Consider the following 21,567-nt stretch of genomic DNA (forward strand, 5'->3'; position numbering starts at 1 on the left):
GGGGCGGGGCCTACGCGTGCGCGGAGATCGCGTGGCTGAAGGCGGGAAAAGACCGGATGGAGCGACAGGGAGTAAGCGGCTCCTCTTTCCTTCGCGCGGGCGGCGGGCGGACGGGCAGGGAACGACGGCCATCCCGGGCCTCCCCAGCGGACCCGAGTCGGGCCACTTGTCTCCTCCCCTCGGGGCCTCCTCTCACACCAGCCCCGGCCCCAATTTCCTGACTGACCGACCGGGCCCTGACTGACCCGCTGACGGTCTGGGCGGGAAGGACAGACTTCCAGGCGTGGCGCGTGGCAGGAGCCGGGCAGAGAGAGCCACAGACGCCCACGCGCCACACCTGTTCCTCGTCGTCTTCCACCGCTCCCCTTTCCTGGAATGACTGCAGCCGGCACTCACACCACTGAGGAGCCCAGGCCCTCTCCCAGAGCCCGGCCCTCTCCTTGGCCCCTCACATCTCTGCGCCCGGCGTCCCTCCGGGACAGGGAGTCCTCCCACCGCGCGCCCCCGTCCCGGTGGCGCCCACCCGAGCTGCGCCGGTCTCGGCAGTAGGTCCCCACCACGCCGCTGGGCCACATCCAGGTGCCCGGGGTCGAAGGGGTGGGAGCAGAGCGATCCGACCGACCGCTCCTCGCCCTCCATCCTGCGGCCTCTCAAGCGCTGGCTGTGCTCGCAGGTGGACATGCCCCACGTCGAGTGCAAGGACCAGGAGCTGCTGCCGGTGGGGGAGAGCAAGGAGCATCAGCAGTGTGAGGAGAACCGCGAGGAGGAAGCTGGCGGAGGGCCTGCGAGGTGAGGAAGAACCCCGCCCAGCAGGGCCACGCAGGCCCCTGAGTCCCTCTCGTTCACCCTGTCCTTCCACAAGGCTCCGTCCAGTGTCTGCTCCTGGTTCACCTGTTGCAAAACTGATGGCGCATCTCCATGTGCCAGGCACGGGTTCTAGGTGCTGGGGACACACAGCAAGGGAGCTGACGCTATGGAGGAGGAGACAGAAAGTAAAGTCCTAGGGATGCTTCATGCTAGAGAGGAAAATGGGGAGTGATGGGTGGCAGGTTTGCTTTATTATTTTTTTAATTTTTGTGAGACAGGGTCTCACTCTGTTACCCAAGCTAGAGTGCAGTGGCAGGATCATAGCTCACTGCAGCCTTGAACTCCTGGGCTCAAGTGATCCTCCTGCCTCAGCCTCCTGAGTAGCTGGGACTACAGTGCACACCACCACAGCTGGCTAATTTTTTTGTTTCTTGTAGAGACGGGATCTTGCTATGTTGTCTAGGCCGGTCTGAAACTCAAGCAATCCTCACACTTCAGCCTCCCAAAGCACTGGGATTATAGGTGTGAGCCACCTTGCCTGCCCTGAGTGGTTAGTTTGTTTATTTATTAATTAGAGAGTCTCGCTCTATTGCCCGGGCTATGGTGCCATGGCATCAGCCTAGCTCACAGCAACCTCAAACTCCTGGGCTTGAGAGATCCTCCTGCCTCAGTCTCCTGAGTAGCTGGGACTACAGGCATGCACCACCCCACCCAGCTAATTTTTTTTCTATTTTTAGTAGAGACTGGGTCTCACTCTTGCTGAGGCTGGTCTCGAACTCCTGACCTCAAGAAGTCCTCCTGCCTTGGCCTCCCAGAGTGTTAGGATTGCAGGTGTGAGCCACCATGCTCAGCCTGAGTGGCTAGTTTAGATTAGAGGTCAGGGATAGCTTCACAGAGGAGGTGACAAGTGAGCCATATGGGTAGGGAACTCCAAGCAGAGGAACAGCAGCTGCAAGGGCCCAGAGGGAGAATGTGCTGGAGCAGTGTGAGTAGGAGGGAGATAATGAAAGATGTACTCAGGAAATGGGACTTTGGATGTTAATTACCCACAAGAGGGTTTGGAATAAAGGAGCGACATGATGCCATTACAATAGGACTTGTTAGATTATTGTTAATAAAGTTTTATTGGAGCACAGCCATGATCATTCCTTTGCATATCAGCTGTGGCCACTTCCACAAAGTTGAGTTTTTGCAACATGACCGGCAAAACTCCTTTATGGGAGTTTACCATCCTATAAAGATTCAAGTATCAATAAGCTCCCTCTGCCTGCCTCGTTAGAAAATAGATTGTAGAAGCAGGGAGACCAGTGGGGAGGCAATTGGAATAGTCTAGATGACTGTGACTTAGCCCATGGCGGATCTCCAGAGGTGTGAGAAGTGGTCAGATTCTGGATATACTTAAAGAAGATAGAACTGACAGAAATTGTTAAGGGAATAGATGTTGGGTTGAGAAAGAGACATCAGGAATGACTTTTTAAAAAAATTTTGGGCTGGGCAAGGTTGCTCATGCCAATAATCCCAGCACATTGGGAGGCCAAGGTAGGAGAAGCACTTGACCCAGGAGTTCGAGACCACCCTGGGCAACATAGCAAGACTTTGGCTCTATAAAAAAATTTTAAAATTAGCTGTGTGTGGTGGCAGTTGCCTGTTGTCCCAGCTACTCAGAAGGCTGAGACAGGAGGATCATTGCTTGAGCCCAGGAGTTTGAAGTTACAGTGAGGTATGATCATGCCACCTCACTCCAGCCTGGGTGACATAGTAAGACCCTGTGGTCTGCCAGACAGACATGCTTGTAACCCTCCTGGTGTTTCCATCTGACTGGGGAGTCAGATACTGAACAAATGCCATCACAGGGTACTGGGAGACCCTTTCCCTGTGGGCAGCCAGCCTGGAGCAGGGAGCCAGGGAAGGTGTCCTTGAAGAGGCAGTTCTGAAGCAGAAGGTAAGGGCAAGTTGGTGCCAAGTGGGCAAAGGGGTGGAAGGTTGAACTGAGAGAGAAGAGCTTGTGCAAAGTCCCTGCACGTGGCATTCAGGGACTGAAGGAAGGCCAGAGCAGCTGGGTGGGGGCAGGGGAGAGTGAGAGGGCCCAGTAGGGGCCAGGTCAGGGGGCATTTTCTAGGCTATGAACTTTATCCTGAAGATTTTGGGGGGGTAACAACTTTATTGAAATATTATTCCTGTACCATACAATTCACCTTCTTGAAGTGTACAGTTAAATTGCTTTTAGTGTATTCACAGAGCTGGACAATCTTCTCCACAGTTAACTGTAAACCATGTTTATCACTCCAAAAAGAAACCTCACATCCCTTAGCTGTCTGCCACCCCTAGTCCCTGCATCCTCTTCAGCCCCTGGCAGCCACTAATCTGCTTTTAGCCTCCATGGATTTGCCTATTCTGAACATTTCATGTAAATGGAATTATACACTATGTAGTCCTTTGTAATGGACTTTTTTCACTGAGCATGTTTTCTTTTCTTTTTTTAAAAAAAAAGATAGGGGCTGGGCGCGGTGGCTCACGCCTGTAATCCTAGCACTCTGGGAGGCCGAGGCGGGCGGATTGCTCAAGGTCAGGAGTTCAAAACCAGCCTGAGCGAGACCCCGTCTCTACCATAAAAATAGAAAGAAATTAATTGGCCAACCAATATATATATATAAAAATCAGCCGAGCATGGTGGCTCGTGCCTGTAGTCCCAGCTACTTGGGAGGCTGAGGCAGGAGGATTGCTTGAGCCCAGGAGTTTGAGGTTGCTGTGAGCTAGGCTGACGCCACGGCACTCACTCTAGCCTAGGCAAGAAAGCGAGACTCTGTCTCAAAAAAAAAAAAAGATAGGGAGATGTGTCACCCAGGCCGAAGCACAGTGGCATCATCACAGCTCACTGCAGACTCAAACTCCCAGGCTCAAATGATCTTCCAGCCTCAGCCTCCTGAGTGGCTGGGACTGCGTACCACCATGTGAGGCTAATTTTTAAATTTTTGTAGAGATGGGGTCTGTTGCCCCGGCTGGTCTTGAACTCCTGGGCTCAAGTGATCCTCCCATTTCGGCCTCCCAAAGCTTAGATTACAGGTGTGAGCCACTGCCCCCAGCCCTTAGCATGTTTTCAAGGTTCGTCCATGTTATAGCATGGATCAGAACTTGATTTCTTTTTATGGTTCATTAATATTCCATACAAATCTACCACATTTTATTTACCAAATGATGGAACAAATGTTTGCCAGTTGATGGACCTTTGTGTGGTTTCTACTTTTGGGCTATTATGAGTAACACTGCTGCAGGCGTCCATGTACAAGTTTTTGTGTGGACAGATGTTTTCATTGCTCCTGGGTAGACGTATACCTTGGCAGGAGAAGTACCAGCTCAAAGAAATGACATGCTCAGGTTCCTGTTATAAAAAGATACAGGCTACTTTGTGCCGAATGGTGGGAGATCAGATGGGAGGCTCCTGTGGGGGCAGCATCTAGCAGGGCAGATGGAGAGAAGCTCTTTGTGCCCTGCAGCACGAGGATAGGGATGAACGAGGGTGTCTCCTGGCCATGGTGTGCTGGAGCCAGCTTCTGACAGCTTGCAAGAGCCGATTCTACACATCTCTTCCTGACTTGGCATTTAGTGGCTTCATGTTGGTAGCTTGAAACCGGCTATGGTGGGGGATTCTTTGCACCATGGAAATTGGCAAACGCTACCAATCAGGGCTTCCTTCTCCTCCCCCAACCCCAGAGCCAGTTGCTAAGCGCTTACCAGCACACCACTGCTCCCTACCTTCCTGCAGGCGCTGGCTTCTCTGGCCAAGGCAAGAACACCAGTTCCATGTTCCTTGGCTTTTTTTCAGGCATTTGAGGTGGCCAGGGACATCCACATGAACATGGCCTGGATACAATTGGACTTCCTGACCCGGAACTCAGGGTGGGATAAAGGGCTGGAGCCCGCTCCATGGGAGTCACTATTTCAGCAGCAGCTGTGAAATGAATGAGCTCACCTGGGGAAAGAGTGAAAGAGGCCCAGGACAGCACCCTGAGGACTGCAGGCATAAAGCCAGCTTCCCTTTGCTTCCCACATTCTTTGGTTTTAAAAAGCAGGCCGCAGGGTGGAATGGTCTTTAGGTGTGTGCTGTCCACTGGAGACCAGAAAAAGGGAGGCAACAGCTGAAGTCGTTTGTTTGATAATATCTCACTGCAGCACAGCATGTTTAGACCAGGGTCTATATGGTGAAGAGACACAGGCCATTGCAAATCATTTAGAGACTTCAAGGAGCTCCACAAGAGCATTTGGCAAAAAAATATGTATTAAAACCAGTGCAGGAGCCAGTGAATAGATCCAGCAGCAGATATGCAGAAACATGATTAAAATATTAACATGTTTCCAGGAGAGAAAAGGTAGAGGTTGAGGAACCGGCTCATCAGCTTCCATTCAAACCTTCCCCCTTCCTGGCTATACTTCAGCAAAACATCGTTTTGCCCAAGCGCCAGAGCTTCTGCTGTGTTCCCCGCTGAATGTTTGATTAGCTTGCTTCCCCTCCTGGGACCACCGCCTGCGGTGGTCTTAAGTGGCTGGCGGATTGTTTACTTGTATATCTGTTAGAGGCCATGGAGGGAGGGCCCCACCAGCAGGGGGGCTCTGGCTCACTCGCCTGCCAATCACAGCTTTACCTGGAGCGAACAGATGGTCTCTGAGCTTAGACCATTTCCTCTGCAGTTCCCGGGCCCCCTGCCAGCCTGGGCCCTGTTTGGGAACTATGTCCTAATCCTCCCAGCCAAATTAGGGACTCCTTAGAAGGACAGACCATAATAGATGAGCTCAGTGATGTGTTCACAGCCCCCACCCCACTGCCCAAGCCCAGCGCAGGCCATGCACACCCGGCGTACTGCGCTGGGCCAACTTCCACCGCCTGGCCTCTGTCCAGGGTTCGGCAACAGAAGCTGGCCCAGGAACGGGGCAAGCCAGTGGAGAGGACACTGCACATTTTGTTTATTAAAGTTAATTGGTGAATCCAGGCCCAGGGAAGCCTATGATTCATTAGTATCCTGATTAATATGCAGCTGCTGAGTATTAAGAAAAATGAAATAGAAAGGAATAAATCCCCAAAGGAGAGGTTGGAAAAATAAAGAAGCTCTCAGCAGACATCTGATGCAGGCCTTTGTCCCACGGCAAAATTTGCATTTGCTGAATTTGAGTGATTTTTTACCATTTGCTCAGCTGCCATGAAAACCCGTGGGCCTCATCCATGGAGCCTTAGAAAGGAGCAACTCTGTGTATTGTTATAAAAAAAAAAAAAAAAAAAAAAAAAAAAAAAAAGAAAGGAGCAACTCTGAACCATCAGCAGCTGAAGCAGGTTGTGAACAAGTCCGCAAAAAGAAACACCTGGTGATACCATTGGTTTTAATGTCAGGGTCCTGAAACTTTAGATGATCCAGTAGAGGTTGAGAGAACATGGCGAGCTGTGGGTACATGGAGGTGTGAGGGCGGAGTGTAGAACCACCTCCATCAGTGGTGCATTTATTTAGGTATTCAGCAAGCATTTATGAAGGCTTTGAGGCCTGGCGTGGCTCACGCCTGTAATCCTAGCAGTCTGGGAGGCTGAGGCGGGTGGATTGCTCAAGGTCAGGAGTTCAAAACCAGCCTGAGCAAGAGCAAGACGGTGTCTCTACTATAAATAGAAAGAAATTAATTGGTCAACTAATATATATATATAGGAAAAACAAATTAGCCAGTCATGGTGGCGCATGCCTGTAGTCCCAGCTACTCGGGAGACTGAGGCAGTAGGATTGCTTGAGCCCAGTAGTTTGAGGCTGCTGTGAGCTAGGCTGACGCCATGGCACTCACTCTAGCCTGGGCAACAAAGTGAGATTCTGTCTCAAAAATAAATAAATAAATGAAGGCTTTGAGGTACTGAAAAACACAGATGAGTAGAATGCAGTCCCCGGCCTCAGGCACTGGAGGGGACCCATGTGCATAAACTATGGTGCCTTTGTGACCAGTAGCACCAAGGTGCAGTGGGAGCGGAATCTCTGAATGTAGCTTCAAGAAGGAAGCAGATAGGGAAAGTCATTCCAAGCAAAGACTGGTGGGGTCAGGTAAATCATGGAAGGTCCCAGATTGCTGCAAATGGAGGGCATAGTACAAAGCAGGCTAGACAGGCCAGGTGCGGTGGCTCACACCTGTAATCCTAGCATGGTGGGAGGATTGCTTGAGCTCAGGAGTTTGAGATCAGCCTGAGTAAGAGCCAGAGCCTGTACCTACTAAAAATAGAAAAAAATAGCCAGGCATGGTGGTGCACACCTACAGTCTCAGCTACGTGGTAGGCTGAGGCAGGAGGATCACTTGAGCCCAGGAGTTTGAGTTTTCACTGAGCTGTGATGATGCCACTGCACCCTATCCAGGGCAATAGAGTGAGACTATCTCAAAAAACAAAAACAGGCTAGACAGAGGGTAGAGGCCACGACCCTGGAAGCCCTTGTATGCTGTGCTAAGGAATTTAGACTTGATCCTGTGGTTGGGGGTGGGTGGCTGTTGTAGGCTGTGAAGCAGGGATAGGAAATTGGATTGCAGTATAGAAGGTCACTAGGGCCAGGTGAGAAATGACAGTTACAGGGCTGCACATGATGATAGATTTGAGAGAGATTAGGAGGTGGAAATGAGGATTTTGAAATAGGATTATAGAGGGGCAGAGAGAAACTGGACTCCAGGCTGACTGCTAAGTTTCCAGCTTGGGGACCAGGTGGCCTTTTGTGTCATTCAGAGGGAGGATGCAGTCGGGTTGATGCTCTTGGTATACAGGTACAGAGTCTGAGATGCCTTTGGGGCAGCCAAGTGGGGAGGCCTCGAAGTTGTCGAGTACATTGTTGGGAGCTCAAGAAGGAGGCATGGGTTGGGGTGATAAAAGTTGGGGGTCACTGAAGTGCAGATGGTAGTTAAAGTACTCTTGAGTCCTTCATTTATTTGAAGCACATTTATTGCTTCTCCCATGAGAGAGAGGATTTGAAGATGAATGAGACAATGTCCTGGCCCTCCAGGAGACTAGAGGGGGAGGCCGAGGTACAGGCAGTGACACCGTAGGTGCTGTGTGCACATAACCCAGCCAAGGAGAACCTTCTTGAGGAGGCAGTACTTAGGTGGGCAAGAGGACTGTCCAGGCACCCCAGGCTGCAAGGACACCTTCAGAGAATGACAGGCCACTGAAGGCCACGCATTGTAGAGTGGAGAGCGGGAGAGCAGCTGCAGAGGCCAACAGGGAAGAGGCGTGGAGAGCCTCACTGCAGCACAGGATGTGAAGGAGGGTGCGTCAGGTTTCACTGTGCTTGTATTCTGAGCCCAAATGTAGAGCCACGGTGGTCAGGAGACTAAAACCTCAAAAAGAGTATAATGGAGAAAACATCCAAAATCAATGTGCATTTTTCTAAGTAATCAGTGTCTGGCTTGCAGGCAGGGCCGGCTTTATGGTTTTGTGTGGCCTACTGTGTTCAGGAACTGCTCTGTTCTCACTGCCAAAGCTTAGCCAACAGCTGAAAGGACCTCAGAGGGCAGTGCGGAAACTGAGGGTCCAGGAGTGGCAACCCAGCATCTCAGTGGGCAGAGGACACTGGCTGGGGAGTCAGGCCCACTGACTGTCACACCCAGCTCTGCCACAGACTGGCCGCCACCTTGAGAGGATGGCGTAAGCACGCTAACTCAGCCAGTGTCCCCAGCCATAAGGTACAGATGACAAATGGATGACCCCAGAGCTTGGTCATGAGGAAGCAGCAAGAGGTGTGGCTTAACTTGGTGCCTGGCACACGGAAAGTGCTGAAGAAATGTTAGCTGTGGCTCTTACAGTGGCAGGTCTACTTGGCCAGAAACTGTAACTGATCAGATATCAAAGAGATCAGATACAGCAGAAAATCAGAAGAAAAAAATATACATATATGTCTTAGTTTAAAGTACCAGTGAGTTAGCTGATCAGATCACAACTTTTTTTCATAAACTCATCACAGTGTATTATAATTTGTAATTTTGTTTTTAACCACGTCTGTACGGTGCTCACCGGCTGCGAAACCTCACCCACAGCCAGCACTCGTAGTCCACACGATAGTTTGCGCTGTGCATTGACAACGAATCAGTTTTGCTCCTGTGTGATGAGGAAACCTTTAAAGCACTGAAAGCTTGTTTTACTTTACAGGCAGCTTTACCTGTAAATCAGAATAGGTAACATATACATATATGTTTTCATTACGTTATTTTTAAATGTTCACAATTTTATTTTGATAAATGAAAAATTAGAAAAGTCATATATCACGGCTGTCGCTAAAGTCGCTGTGTGCGTTTATCTGTGGCTGTTGACTATAGTCGACGCTGGTACCGAAGTGGTTAAAGCACAGTGCAAACTTACAGGTCCTAACAAATGAAGATCTATGCAGAATCCTTCCAGATTTTTTTTTTTTTTAAGATGAGGTCTCGATATGCTGCCCAGGCTGGATTCAGAGGCTTGATCATAGCCCACTACAGCACCAAACTCCTAGCCTCAGGTGATCCTCCCAAATAGTTGGGATCACAGGGACACACCACCATGCCAAGCTAGATTTTTTTTTTTTTTTAGCATTGCAGACAGCTGTCACTTTTATGCCCCGATTTCACTGGCTAACAATATATAATTGAATTACATAATTACAGTCATGAGTACAGTGTGGGACAAACATCACTTTGAGTATGTGTGTGTGTGTGTGTGAAAACTTTTGGCCAGGCGCTGTGGCTCACACCTGTAATCCTAGCACTCTGGGAGGCCGAGGCTGGTGGATTGCTCGAGGTCAGGAGATCAAAATCAGCCTGAGCAGGAGCGAGACCCCATCTCCACTATAAATAGAAAGAAATTAATTGGCCAACTAATATATGTAGAAAAAATTAGCTGGGCATGGTGGTGCATGCCTGTAGTCCCAGCTACTCGGGAGGCTGAGGCAGGAGGATCGCTTGAGCCCAGAAGTTTGAGGTTGCTGTGAGCTAGGCTGACACCACAGCACTCACTCTAGCATGGGCAACAGAGTGAGACTCTGCCTCAAAAAAAAAAAAAAAAAGTTTTTAAAGCCAGGTAAGGTGGCTCATACCTATAATCCTAGCACTCTGGAAGGCCAAGGCGGGAGGATTGCTCAAGGTCAGGAGTTGCAAACCAGCCTCAGAGCAAGACCCCGTCTCTACTAAAAAATAGAAAGAAATTAATTGGCCAACTAAAAATATATAGAAAAACTTAGCCGGGCACAGTGTCGCATGCCTGTAGTCCCAGCTACTTGGGAGGCTGAGTTAGGAGGATCACTTGAGCCCAGGAGTTTGAGGTTGCTGTGAGCCGGGCTGATGCCACGATACGCTAGCCCGGGCAACAGAGTGAGACTCTCTCAAAAAAAAAAGTTTTTAAGTATAACTTTTTTTTTTTTTTTTTTTTTACTACTTCTTAGAACTTAGAAAAAGTATAACTTTTTTTTGAGAGAGAGTGTCTTGCTCTGTCACCTGAGCTAGAGTGCCATGGTGTCAGCCTAGCTCACAGCAACCTCAAACTCCTGGGCTCAAGTGATCCTCCTGCCTCAGCCTCCCGAGTAGCTGGGACTACAGGCATGCACATCCGGCTAATTTTTCCATTTTTAGTAGAGAGGGCATCTCATGCTTGCTCAGGCTGGTCTTGAACTCCTGACCTCAAGCAATCCTCCTGCTTTTACCTTCCAGAGTGCTAGGATTTACAGGTGTGAGCCACTGAGCCTGGCCTAAGTATAACTCTTGATAGGCAGTTCCCTCACCTGGTGGGAGCAGGGAGGTGCAGGTATACGAGCCCCAGATGGTCCGTGCACTGTGGACATCAGCCAGCAGGCTGGGAAATGGATATGGCATGTTAGTGACACAGAAGTCATTTAAGAAAGCATCTATGGGCCGGGCACGGTGGCTCAGGCCTGTAATCCTAGCACTTTGGGAGGTCCAGGCGGGAGGATCACTTGAGTGTGTGAATGAAAAAGCCTAGGAAACGTGCCAAGAGTCACCCATGGGAGGCAAGCACACAGGTCCCCTCCCACCACACAGCTCATTCATACTGGCTGCTCTGGGGAGGCTGGTGCTGATCTGTTTCCTGTGCTTTCAGAAGTCAGGGTTCCAGCCCTTGTACTGCCACCTCCGGTGCCAGTCGCCAGCTGACGGTGCTGGAAGGGAAGTCAGTCCCCTACTTCTCCTCCCTGGATTCCAGCATCGACACCCTGAAGAAGAGAGCCCAGGAACTGATCGAGAACATCAATGAGAGCAGGCAGAAGGACCATGCGTTCATGACCAACTTCAGGGACAGCCTCAAGATCAAGGTGACAGATTCCCCCCAGCAGGCACAGGTGGTATTCCTTATGTAAAAGGGGAGGGAGTGAACTGCTGATGGGCATCTGTTATATTCCAGGCATAGTGCTAGACAATTCACACACAGTACATGTGCTGCTCAACTCATAATGGGGTTAAATCCTGATAAACTCATTGTGTAAGCCAAAACTATCTACTTTCTTCCTGAGACAACATCTGGCTTATGCCTGTAATCCTAGCACTCTGGGAGGCTGAAGCGGGGGGGTCACTTGAAGCCAGGAGTTTGAGACTAGCCTGAGCAAGAGCAAGACCCCATCTCTACAAAAAATAGAAAAATTAGCCAGGCATTTTGGCACACACCTGTAGTTCCAGCTACTTGGGAGGCTGAGGCAGGAGGATTGCTTGAGCCCAGGAGTTTGAGGCCGCAGTGAACCATGATGATGTCACTGTACTTCAGCCTGGGCAACAGAGCAAGTCTCTGTCTCAAAAAAAAAAAAAAACCTATTCCTTTGATACCACCACCCAGAGGCCACTTTGTTGCATGTTTCTTCTAGTCCCCAGTCTGCATAATTTCTTCCTAACCTGGTTGAGCATATTCTATATACAGTCATGCATCACTTAACTGGGATAGTCCTGAGAAATGTGTCCTTAGGTGATTTTGTCATCATGTGGACATCCATAGAGTGTGCTATAGACTGTTGCTCCTAGGCTACAAATCCATACAGCATATTACGGTACTAAACACAATCATAGGCCGGGCATGGTGGCTCAGGCCTGTAATCCTAGCACTCTGGGAGGCCAAGGCGGGCGGATTGCTTGAGGTCAGGAGTTCGAGACCAGCCTGAGCAAGAGCAAGACCCCCCCGTCTCTACTATAAATAGAAAGAAATTAATTGGCCAACTAATATATATATAGAAAAAATTAGCCGGGCATGGTGGCGCATGCCTGTAATCCCAGCTACTCAGGAGGCTGAGGCAGCAGGATTGCTTGAGCCCAGGAGTTTGAGGTTGCTGTGAGCTAGGCTGATGCCACGGCACTCACTCTAGCCTGGGCAACAAAGCAAGACTCTGTCTCGATCCTTTTGTAGTTCATAAGCGTGATGATTGGGTTTTCACGCGCATGCGTGAGATGTGCCTCCCTCAAACCTTGTTACGACATCGGCACATTACCCGTCTGACGTGAAAAAAAAAAAGACTCTGTCTCAAAAAAAACCCACAATTGTCAGCCATTGTAACACAACAGTAAGTATTTGTGTATCTAAACATATCTGAACATAGCGAAGGAATACTAAAAATATAGTATTATAATCTTACAGGACCACTGTTGTATATATATGGTCTGTCACTGACCTAAATGTTGTTATGTAGCACATGACTGTATATAGTTTTGCCTCTTGCTTTAAAAAAATAAATAAAATTTAACAGATAGGCCATTTCATCCCCAGTCACTGCACTGGGGTTGTTTTTACTGTTTTTATAAGATCAATTGCAGACATCTAAGAGATCCCCTTAGAACAAATGTCTGCTAATGCCTCTTCTTTGGTTTTCCATCGTATTCTTGAAAAGGTTTCGGATCTGGCAGAGAAGTTAGAGGAGAGGATGTACCAAATTTATAATCACCACAACAAGATCATTCAGGAAAAGCTCCAACAATTCACCCAGAAGATGGCAAAAATCAGCCATTTGGAGACAGAGCTCAAACAAGTCTGCCACACCGTGGAGACCGTGTACAAAGACCTGTACGTCCAGCCTGAGGTATGACAAACTCTCTCGGGGGTGGTTCTGGAGGGCGGGGGTCGTGATGGCCCAGCTGAGAGTAGGCGTGAACAGAACCCCGGCACCCAGCCCGCAGCCACAGGGCCACAATCACCGCAAAGCCCTCGGCACTCTTGCCAAGAAGCAGGGCTGTTGTCATTCCCTGATGTTGTGTGGTCAGAAAAGACACAGTGCCCTGCACCCCTGCCAGTCAGTTTCCCGCCAACAGCCCTAGGATGTGCCCCCCAGGCCTGGGCAGTGCCTAATCCAGGTTTATTTATTATGGCAGAGTTTAAGACTCAGACATGGCCAGACCTCTGTAGGGGGAGCTCCCCACCACGTCCAAACATGCTCGCTGCTCCTGTGGCTGTGACACTACTTCTCAGGTCGTTACCAGTAAATGTGGCCCGACACCGTGGGGTCAGACGTGCAGATTCTTTATTTTCCTCTCCTGTGTCCTGCCAACGTCCAGCATAAGGCACTGCCCCCAGATGGGAGGGTCAGAGGGCACACAATGAACCCTTGGCGTGACAGGAGACTGGTCGGTCAGACACCAGGGTGGTCTTGAGGAAGCTGCTGCAGGGTCACTCTCCTTTCCTCGAGAGAAGCTGCTGTGTTCCAGGTTAAATGGAGTTTGTTCCCATCCATGGTTAAAAGTGGGATTAAGAAACTTTCCAGAGAATTCCATCTTCTTTTTAAAGAGCACACCGCAACAACTTCAGAAGGGAATTGATATTTTAAAATCTGTCTCTCACTTCCCGTCATAAATGTTGGCTCCATCCGCCACCTCCCTTAAGCTCAGAGCACAGCATTCCCAGGGGCCAGCCAGGCGTCCCTCTGAGAAGGGGCCTCAGAGCATCGGGCCCCTGGTGAAGCAGGTTCACTTGCCAGCCTTGAACGCCTGAATTCCCGTGATAGCTCTGCCGAGGATCAGAGCATGAATGTCATGTGTACCTGGACAAGATTCATACGGTCAGTGTAGAGTCTTAACAGATCACAAATTCCCCGTAACATCAGTCTTCATGTCCCCCCCCCCAGGCCACTACTTCAGAAGAACAGGCCCACAGAGATAGTGAATGCTGACAGCTGCTCGGAGACCCACGCCTTAGTGACAGCCACCAAGAGAAGGCTCAGAGGCCACCGTTTGGGCCATGCTGAAAAAATTTCTTTTCATAGTTTTGTAATACATCTTGGCAAAAGAAAAAGAGAAAAAAAAACAACCCAAAATGCAGTAAGTCTGGCCCCTGTGTGGCCCCAGCCTGAGCGCTCCCCACACTTGGCAAGTCCCCCACTCCCACCCTGCTCAGTTGATTAAATGTTTGACTTTCCAACCCAGCCAAGCTTCCTTCCCACAGAGGCCGAGGGCCCGTTAGCTAGGTGGAAACGTGGCAAGTCCTTTCTTACCCACGGGAGGGACGGGAAAGCAAACACATCACAGAAACGATCACTTGTACGGCTGATCTCCCCCCACCTGAAGCTGCACATCCCAGAGCCCCCACAGCCCATCCCTCGCGCCCGCCCTTGCTCTTCCCAGGGTCCAGGGACAGGAGGCAGGTCATGGCTTCCCTTTCAGAGAGGAAAATAGTTGTTTACTTTCTAAAGTGCAAATCTGACCTGTCCCCCCTTCTGCTTGTCCTAAGGGCCATTCCCATGCCTGTAGGATCACTCAGTTCTCCAGCCCTCCCTCATGCTGTTTCTGGAATGTCCCGGCCAAATGCCTGATGGAAGCAGGATTTGGGGCTGTGGGACCCCCTCCTTGGTTCAGTTCTCTTGTTGCTGGAAGAGTGTAGGGAAGGCACTTCTGCAAATGCTGTCTTCTCTATCTAGAAGCTTCTCTGCCCAGGGAGCTCCTATCTCCCTCTTTCTGCACAGCTCATACTGGTTTCCCCTTTTTTTCTTAATTATATTTTTCCACATCTGTCTTCTCACCAAGCAAGGGGCTCCCTCAGCCCCCATGTGAGTCACCACTAGTTTTAGGGTGCATACACCACAGTCTGCAGATAACTTTTTTCTTTTTCTCTTTTTAATTTTTAAAAATTTTCTTAGAGATATAGTGTCTTACTCTGTTACCCAGGCTGGTGTGTAGTGACATGATCCTAGCTCACTGTAACCTTGAACTTCTGGGCTCAAGCGATACTCAGCCACCCAAGTAGCTGGGACTATAGGCATGCACTACCACACCTGGCTAATTTTAAAATTTTTTGTAGAGATGGGGTCTTACTATGTTGCCCAGGCTGGTCCTGACCTCCTAGGCTCAAATGATCTTCCCGCCTCAAAGGCCTTCCCTTTTCTCTTAACAAAATCAAGTGGTGATTCCTGTGTGTAGCTTCACTCTCACCCCCTTCCGTCCACCAGCTCGCTGGGGAGTGTGCCTCACTCCAGGGATGCCCTTGGAGGCTGCCCCTCAGCCTTAGGAATGTCCCTCCTTCCGAACATCTGGGACAAAGGGCTGGGAGGTCCTCGCATGGCCTGATCGTGGCCTTTGTTTGGTGCATGAAGCACTTTACTTCCACAGTCCCATGTGAGCAACTCCAGATGAGGGACACCCAGCTGTGACTTGCCCCAGGTCACACTGTCACTTGGTGGAGTAGGACTCGGGCCTATCCCTGCCCCAGACACTGAGGCCACTGTGACCCCCACCACCACGGGTCTAGCTCCTACCTTCATAGGTGTTCACGGCCTCCAGGTTCATGGCGTGCCGGATCACGTGAAACTCGTCAGAAATCCCGTTCCCGCCCAGCATGTCCCGGGCCTGGCGAGCGATGTCCAGGGCTTTCCCACAGTTATTCCTCTTCAGCAGGGAGACCATTTCTGGGGTGGCCCTGGGAGTGGCACATGCACATAACAAGCATTGGGCGTCCAGGCGTCCCAATGCTGGGGGGGGGGGCAAACCTAATAGGGGGCGGGAATTCCCCTAATGCAGCCACTGAGCTCCCAGTGACAGACCAGTGGGGCTGTCCCTGGCCAGGCCCATCAAGGCCAAGAGGCAGGAGAGAAAGGACAGGTTCCCCGGGCCACCATGTGGAAGGACCTTTTTCCCCGGGAAGAGCACAAAGGCTCTGGCCGCAGCTGCCCCCCCATGTGCAGCCCCTACTTGTCCTGATCCTTCAAGCGGCCGAGCTGCAGACAGGCATGGAGGCCCAGCGTGATCTCAGTGAGCATGTCAGCCAGCTTCTTCTGAATCAGCTGGTTCCTGGCCAGTGGGACACCAAACTGGATCCTAGACGGGCAAGGGCAGGTAAGGGCAGTCACCGTCCTAGGGCTCCTGCTCCAGGAAGCCTCCCCAGGGCTCACCCTGGCCCTGTTGTTCACTCAGCCCTTCCCTGCTCAGGAGGACTCCACTGGCCACTTCACAGAGCAGGGAACTTAGGCGTGGTGGGCAGGGTCTGGCGAGTCATTGCTGGGTAGGGTAGTGGATGGAACCCAAGCCACCCCATACCCCGTGACATCTCATGGCAGCCCCCACACACCTGTCCAGGGCATACTGCCGGGCCGTGTGCAAACAGAACTCGGCGGCTCCAAGCACGCCCCAGGTGATGCCATACCGGGCGTTGTTCAGGCAGCCAAAGGGACCCTGTAGGGTTGAGAAGGGGCCTCAGCCCCACCCAGGGGACACTGAGAGGGCCTGTGCAGAACTGACTCTGAAGCAGGGGAAAGCTCCCTCCCCAGACACCCCAGAAAAGGGGGCCTGGCACCGAAGCGCCGTGCCTGCTCACTCTTGGTTTGCACACCACTCTGCCCAGCCCCCCATCTGGGTTCCGTGCTCAGGACACAGGAAGGTGCACGTGAGTCAAAGATTAAGGCGGTCCAGGCCCATGTGTGTCCCGGGCAAAGCCAGCATGAGCAAGATGGTCACTAAACGGGCATCTTTTAGTACATCTGTGAGTTGGGCAGAGCCTCCCAGAATCACTGTGTGAGCTCCACAGGCAGAGGGAGCTTGTCAGTGTGGTCCCCAGCACGCCTGCCTGAGAAAGCTGACCCGGCAAGTGACCCTACACCATTTCCCAAGGTGGCCGCTGCTCACCCCCAGGCCGGACGCGTTGGGCAGCACGTTCTCCTCGGGCACCTCCACGCCATCCATGATGATCATGCCCGTGGCCGAGGCCCGCAGGGAGAACTTGCCCTCGATCTTGGGGGCTGAGAGGCCCCGCATCCCCTTCTCCAGCAGGAAGCCCCGGATGCAGCCATCTTCACACCGAGCCCACACTACAAACAGGTCGGCCACAGGCGAATTGGTGATCCTGGCGGTGGGACAGTATGTGAAGGGTCTGGCCACCACCCACCTGCTCCTGTCCACTCACCCACTTGCTGCCCAGACCCCTCACCAGGTCTTGGTCCCATTGAGGGTGTAGCTCTTGTTGGATGGGTTGTGGTGGGCTCTGGTCTCCATGCTGCTGGGATCACTCCCACAGTTGGGCTCCGTGAGCCCGAAGCAACCCAGCAGCTCCCCCTTGGCTGCAGACACAAGACATGGTCATGGGGCCACCTGGCCTCTTAATCCATTCCAATAACCAAAAACTGTCACCCCTGCCAATGAGCCAGGCCTCATAACCAAGGCCCTACTTTCACAGCATTCCCAGGGGTGTGGGAGACAGGTGCCTCCCGGCCAGAATCTCAATGCCATAATGTGGAAGACGCCCCAGGGAGTCAGGAAGGAGCTGGCCAAACTGTTTGGAAGGGCAGGAGTTGTTAGGCAGAAAGGTGTGGGAGAAGCGGTCCTGGCAGAGGGAACAGAACATGCAAAGGCCTGACGGTACATTTGGGGAATTTCAAGTAGCTGAGTCTGGGAGCTGGGGAGGACCAGTCCAGAGTGGCCAGAGACGAGGTGGAAAGGCCAGTAGAGGCCTGGTCACGTGGGGCCTTGTGGACCTGGTTAAGAAGTTCAGACTTTGAACTTCGGGCTCGGATGGGGGGGGGGGCAAAGAAAGTGAACCAGGAGGGAAATGATAGTGGTGACAGAGGAGTAGAGTTGAGAGACACCTAGGAGTGGACAGTTAGGGCTGGCATGGGATCAGATGTGCAGGTGAGGACCAGGACCTGGCAGAGGGTCTGAGTGACCACTGGTGCTATGTTTGAGATAGGGACAGAGGATGGGCTCAGGGGACAGTCCCACCCTTGAGCTCCAGACCTTGGGGACTACCTTCCACCAGGCCCCACAGGCAGCTGCTCACCCAGCCGGGGCAGGTACTTCTGCCGTTGCTCCTCACTGCCGTAGGCATAGATAGGATGCATGACGAGGGATGACTGGACACTCATTGCTGACCTGTAGCCGCTGTCCACCCGCTCCAGCTCTCGGGCCAAAAGCCCGTAGGCCACAGATGAGACCCCAGCACAGCCATACCCTGGTGGTAGAGGAGGAGAAGGTAGGACAACAGAGGACAAAGCCCTGCCCACACTGGGACCAGGGACCCCTGGGGTCCAAGAGACAGGGGCACACAAGGAGGCAGGCATCGAGCCGAAGGTTATGCATCTCCTCACAGCCACTGTCAGAAGGATAATAGCCCCACTCTACAGACTAGGAAACCATGGCTCAGGGAAAGAAGGGGGCTTTTCAGGACACTGGGGGGGGGCACAGAATGCAAAGAGAAACTTATCCCTACCTTTAATGGTAGGGCCCAGCACACCCAGCTCCCCCATCTCCGAGATGATCTCCCGATGAAAAACTGCAAAGGGACACATGCCAAGTTCAGGTCCAACCCTAGCCTGCTGCAGGCTCCAGCCCCAGGGACAGAGGGGCCCCGAGGCTAGGACAGGCAGAGCTGGTGTGAATGACGGAGGGTGAGGCTCCAGTGGGATGAGCAGCCCCAAAGCACCCACCGCCCACCCGGGCACCTTCGTTGCGATTGGCCAGCAGGATGCGAGGCATGAGTCGCTCCTGGCAGTAGCTGCGGAAGGTGTCCCTGATGAGGGTCTCATCTGCCGTCAGCTGCTGCTCCAGCAGCAGCGGGTCCTGCCAGTCAAACTGGGGATGCGAGGCTGGGGAGGGGACCAGAGGTGGCCTAAGTCCGCCCGCCCGCCCACCCACCACGCCCTCCTCTCCACCCCTCCACCCTGATCTGGCTCCCTGCTGAAGCGGGCTGCAAACAGGACCGGAAAGGTGACCTTTCTCTGACCCCACAGGGACAAGACACTCATACCTCAGCGCCTCTGACCCTGCGCACGACCCTGCCACCCCGCCCGGGCAGCTCTCGGATTCTGGGACACAGTCCGCCCGGGGCAGGCAGACAGGGGCTGAAGACGCACGGCGCGACCAGGGGTCCTTACACTTGGCCAGTCGGCTCTGAGTCCTCCCGCCTTTCTCTACAAACACAGGACGGGAAAGTCACCCCAGGGAAGTCCCCGAGCCCCCAGCCCTCCCTCTGCACCCCATCCCCGGGCCGGCACTGACCGGTCTGCGCCGCCGTAGAGACCCACGCGCGCAGGACGCGCAGGCCGGGCCCGCGGCTCAGCAGCCGCGCGGAGACGCCTCTCAGGGCCATGCGGGCAGCGGACGGGCGAGCGGAGCAACGACGGCGACCTGCGAGAGCGGGGCCGTCAGCGCCGAGCGGTTCCCGGCTGCGGCCCCGGCTCCCGCGCCCTCCTCACCTGCGGCCTCCCAGCCCACGGAGCGCAACTGCCGGAGGCCTTTGACCTCCGCCGGGCCGGTGGAGCGGAGGCCGAGCGAAGCTTCTCGTTGGTTCCGCCTAAGACCCGGTTCCCCCGCAGCTCTGCCTTTTAAAGGCACCGAGGCAGACCTGCCCGTGAAGAAGCCAGGCGCGCCAAGCCCGGGCATATTAGCCCCTTTAAGAAGCAGAAGCGGGAAGGGGCGGAAATCGAGTGCCCCGACCTGATTGGCCAGCTGTATTTCCGCTCTCATTGGCCATAGGAGGGGGCTCGGCCCAGTCCTGATTGGTTATTTGCAGGAGGCGTATGCTGAGGGATCCAAGAATTAAATAAGGAAACTGAGGCATGAGAAAAAAATGAGTCCTGGAACCCGAGAGGCCAGACTTCTAAGTCTCCTCTAATGGGGTGCTGGTGGGGGGAAAGATGGGCTCCGAGTGGGCGATTTTATAATAGCAAACCTGCCTGACAGTCGGTCCCAGGAAGCACGTGTAGCTGTGTGTGTGTGTGTGTGTGTGATTCTGTGGGTCTATGCTGTGATTGTGCCTGAGTGTGCATCTGTGTGGGGGCGGGACTGTGTGCCTGTGACTTCGTGGGGCTGTTATGGGGCATCTTTGTGGTTGTATTTGTTGAATTTTACCTGATTGTGTGTTTCTGTGGGGCTGTGTTTCTCTGGAATGTGTGATACTGAAACCCTGTGTGTGTGTGTGTGTGTGTGTGTGTGTGATTATTTCTACGTAGGTGTATGTCCTGTTTTGTGGTGGTTTTTTTGTTTGTTTTTGTTTTTGAGATGGAGTCTCACTTTGTTGTCCAGGCTAGAGTGAGTGCCGTGGCGTCAGCCTAGCTCACAGCAACCTCAGACTCCTGGGCTCAAGCGATCCTCCTGCCTCAGCCTCCCAAGTAGCTGGGACTACAGGCATGTGCCACCATGCCCGGCTAATTTTTTCTATATATCAGTTGGCCAATTAATTTCTATTTATAGGAGAGACGGGATCTGTCTCTTGCTCAGGCTGGTTTTGAACTCCGGACCTCGAGCAATCCGCCCGCCTCAGCCTCCCAGAGTGCTAGGATTACAGGCGTGAGCCACCACGCCCCGCCTGTTTTGTGGTGTTGATTGTGTGTTTCTATGATGTTATATGACTCTGATTGTGTTCTGTAGTTGTGATTGGAACTGTGTATTTATTTAAGGCTGTTAATAGTTTTAAGTGTTGCCCTGGCTGGGCGTTCATGCCTGTAACCCCAGCAGCTTTGTGATTCGAGGCGGGAGGATCTCTTGAGGACGGGGGTTCGAGACCTGCTTGGGCAACATGGCGACCTTGTTTCTATAAAAATAGAACAGCCAGCTTGGTGTGGTGGTGCCTGCTTGTAGCCCTAGCTACTGCAGAGGCAGAAGGGAGCTATGATCACACCACTGCACCCTAGCTTGAGTGACAGAGGCAGACCCTGTCTCTAAAATAATAAAAAGTTATGTCTTTATGAGTATGTCTGTAGTAATGTTCTATATTTGCATAAAATTGTGTCTGTGCACATGTGCTTCTTAGATGATTAGTATCTGTGTATGATTGTGTCTGTGGTGGCAGGAGTGCTTGTGTTGTGGCTATTTGTTTTTCTTTTTCCTTGCTTTTTTCTTTGAGACAAAGTCTTGCTCTGTCGCCCCAGCTAGAGTGCCGTGGCATCAGCCTAGCTCACATCAACCTCAAACTCCTGGGCACAAGCGATCCTCCTCCCTCAGCCTCCCAAATTGCTGGGACTACAGGTGTGTGCCACAACGCCCGGCTAATTTTTTTATTTTTCATAAAGACAGGTTCTCACTCTTGCTCAGGCTGGTCTCGAACTCCTGACCTCAAGTGATCCTCCCGCCTTGACCTCCCAGTGTGCTAGTATTACAGGCATGAACCACTGTGCCCAGCGTCATGCCCAGATATTTTTTAAAATTCTTTTGTAGAGATGGGGGTCTCAACATGTTGTCCAGGTCAACAGTTCTTGCCACGTCAACCCTCTGTGTAGTTTTAGATGTAACATGCTCTGCTCCCATCCCTAAATGCTTGGGACCTGGGTGTCCCTGGACCCTCCCACCTTCTGGGCCCTTCTTACCATTAATCTCCAAACAAAATGGTTTGAACCC

The 21,567-nt window shown here is 52.2% G+C and overlaps 3 protein-coding genes and 1 non-coding gene across 8 annotated transcripts in view; 3 read left to right on the top strand and 1 right to left on the bottom strand.

Annotated features, from left to right (window-relative positions):
• Nucleotides 1-14,161, top strand: SYCE2 (synaptonemal complex central element protein 2). Of its 3 annotated transcripts, none has more exons than XM_075998094.1 (5): nucleotides 1-71; nucleotides 674-789; nucleotides 10,889-11,099; nucleotides 12,654-12,842; nucleotides 13,881-14,161. In XM_075998094.1, exons 1-5 carry the CDS (start codon nucleotides 57-59, stop codon nucleotides 13,923-13,925), a joined length of 576 nt encoding a protein of 191 aa, XP_075854209.1. In that variant the 5' UTR covers nucleotides 1-56; the 3' UTR covers nucleotides 13,926-14,161. The 3 variants fall into 3 exon arrangements, with proteins under 3 accessions (XP_075854209.1, XP_075854210.1, XP_075854211.1); XM_075998095.1 differs by having other exon boundaries at nucleotides 10,892-11,099; XM_075998096.1 differs by lacking the exon at nucleotides 1-71 and adding an exon at nucleotides 84-579.
• PRDX2 (peroxiredoxin 2) overlaps nucleotides 1-21,567 on the top strand; it is a 146,627-nt gene that overhangs the window by 66,203 nt on the left and 58,857 nt on the right. The gene's annotated exons all lie outside the window — the stretch shown is intronic.
• Nucleotides 12,164-12,267, top strand: LOC142864975 (small nucleolar RNA U13). The gene has a single exon (XR_012915265.1). It is a non-coding gene; the product is annotated as a small nucleolar RNA U13 (small nucleolar RNA).
• Nucleotides 13,099-21,567, bottom strand: part of GCDH (glutaryl-CoA dehydrogenase) — a 17,609-nt gene continuing 9,140 nt past the window's right edge. The window contains exons 1-12 of one of the 2 annotated variants that reach the window (XM_012790432.3): nucleotides 19,428-19,605; nucleotides 19,231-19,359; nucleotides 19,107-19,142; nucleotides 18,675-18,818; nucleotides 18,443-18,505; nucleotides 18,014-18,184; nucleotides 17,168-17,297; nucleotides 16,867-17,083; nucleotides 16,313-16,416; nucleotides 15,937-16,062; nucleotides 15,504-15,664; nucleotides 13,099-13,796 (exon numbers count right to left, since the gene is read on the bottom strand). In XM_012790432.3, coding sequence (XP_012645886.1) covers nucleotides 13,723-13,796; nucleotides 15,504-15,664; nucleotides 15,937-16,062; nucleotides 16,313-16,416; nucleotides 16,867-17,083; nucleotides 17,168-17,297; nucleotides 18,014-18,184; nucleotides 18,443-18,505; nucleotides 18,675-18,818; nucleotides 19,107-19,142; nucleotides 19,231-19,321 — 1,317 coding nt within the window. In that variant the 5' untranslated portion in view covers nucleotides 19,322-19,359; nucleotides 19,428-19,605 and the 3' untranslated portion in view covers nucleotides 13,099-13,722. Of the gene's footprint in view, nucleotides 13,797-15,503; nucleotides 15,665-15,936; nucleotides 16,063-16,312; nucleotides 16,417-16,866; nucleotides 17,084-17,167; nucleotides 17,298-18,013; nucleotides 18,185-18,442; nucleotides 18,506-18,674; nucleotides 18,819-19,106; nucleotides 19,143-19,230; nucleotides 19,360-19,427; nucleotides 19,606-21,567 lie in introns of those variants that run through there. The other variant, XM_012790434.3, reaches the window with a different exon arrangement.

This window comes from Microcebus murinus, chromosome 27 (assembly GCF_040939455.1).
Source record: "Microcebus murinus isolate Inina chromosome 27, M.murinus_Inina_mat1.0, whole genome shotgun sequence".
Taxonomy (NCBI): Eukaryota; Metazoa; Chordata; class Mammalia; order Primates; family Cheirogaleidae; genus Microcebus; species Microcebus murinus.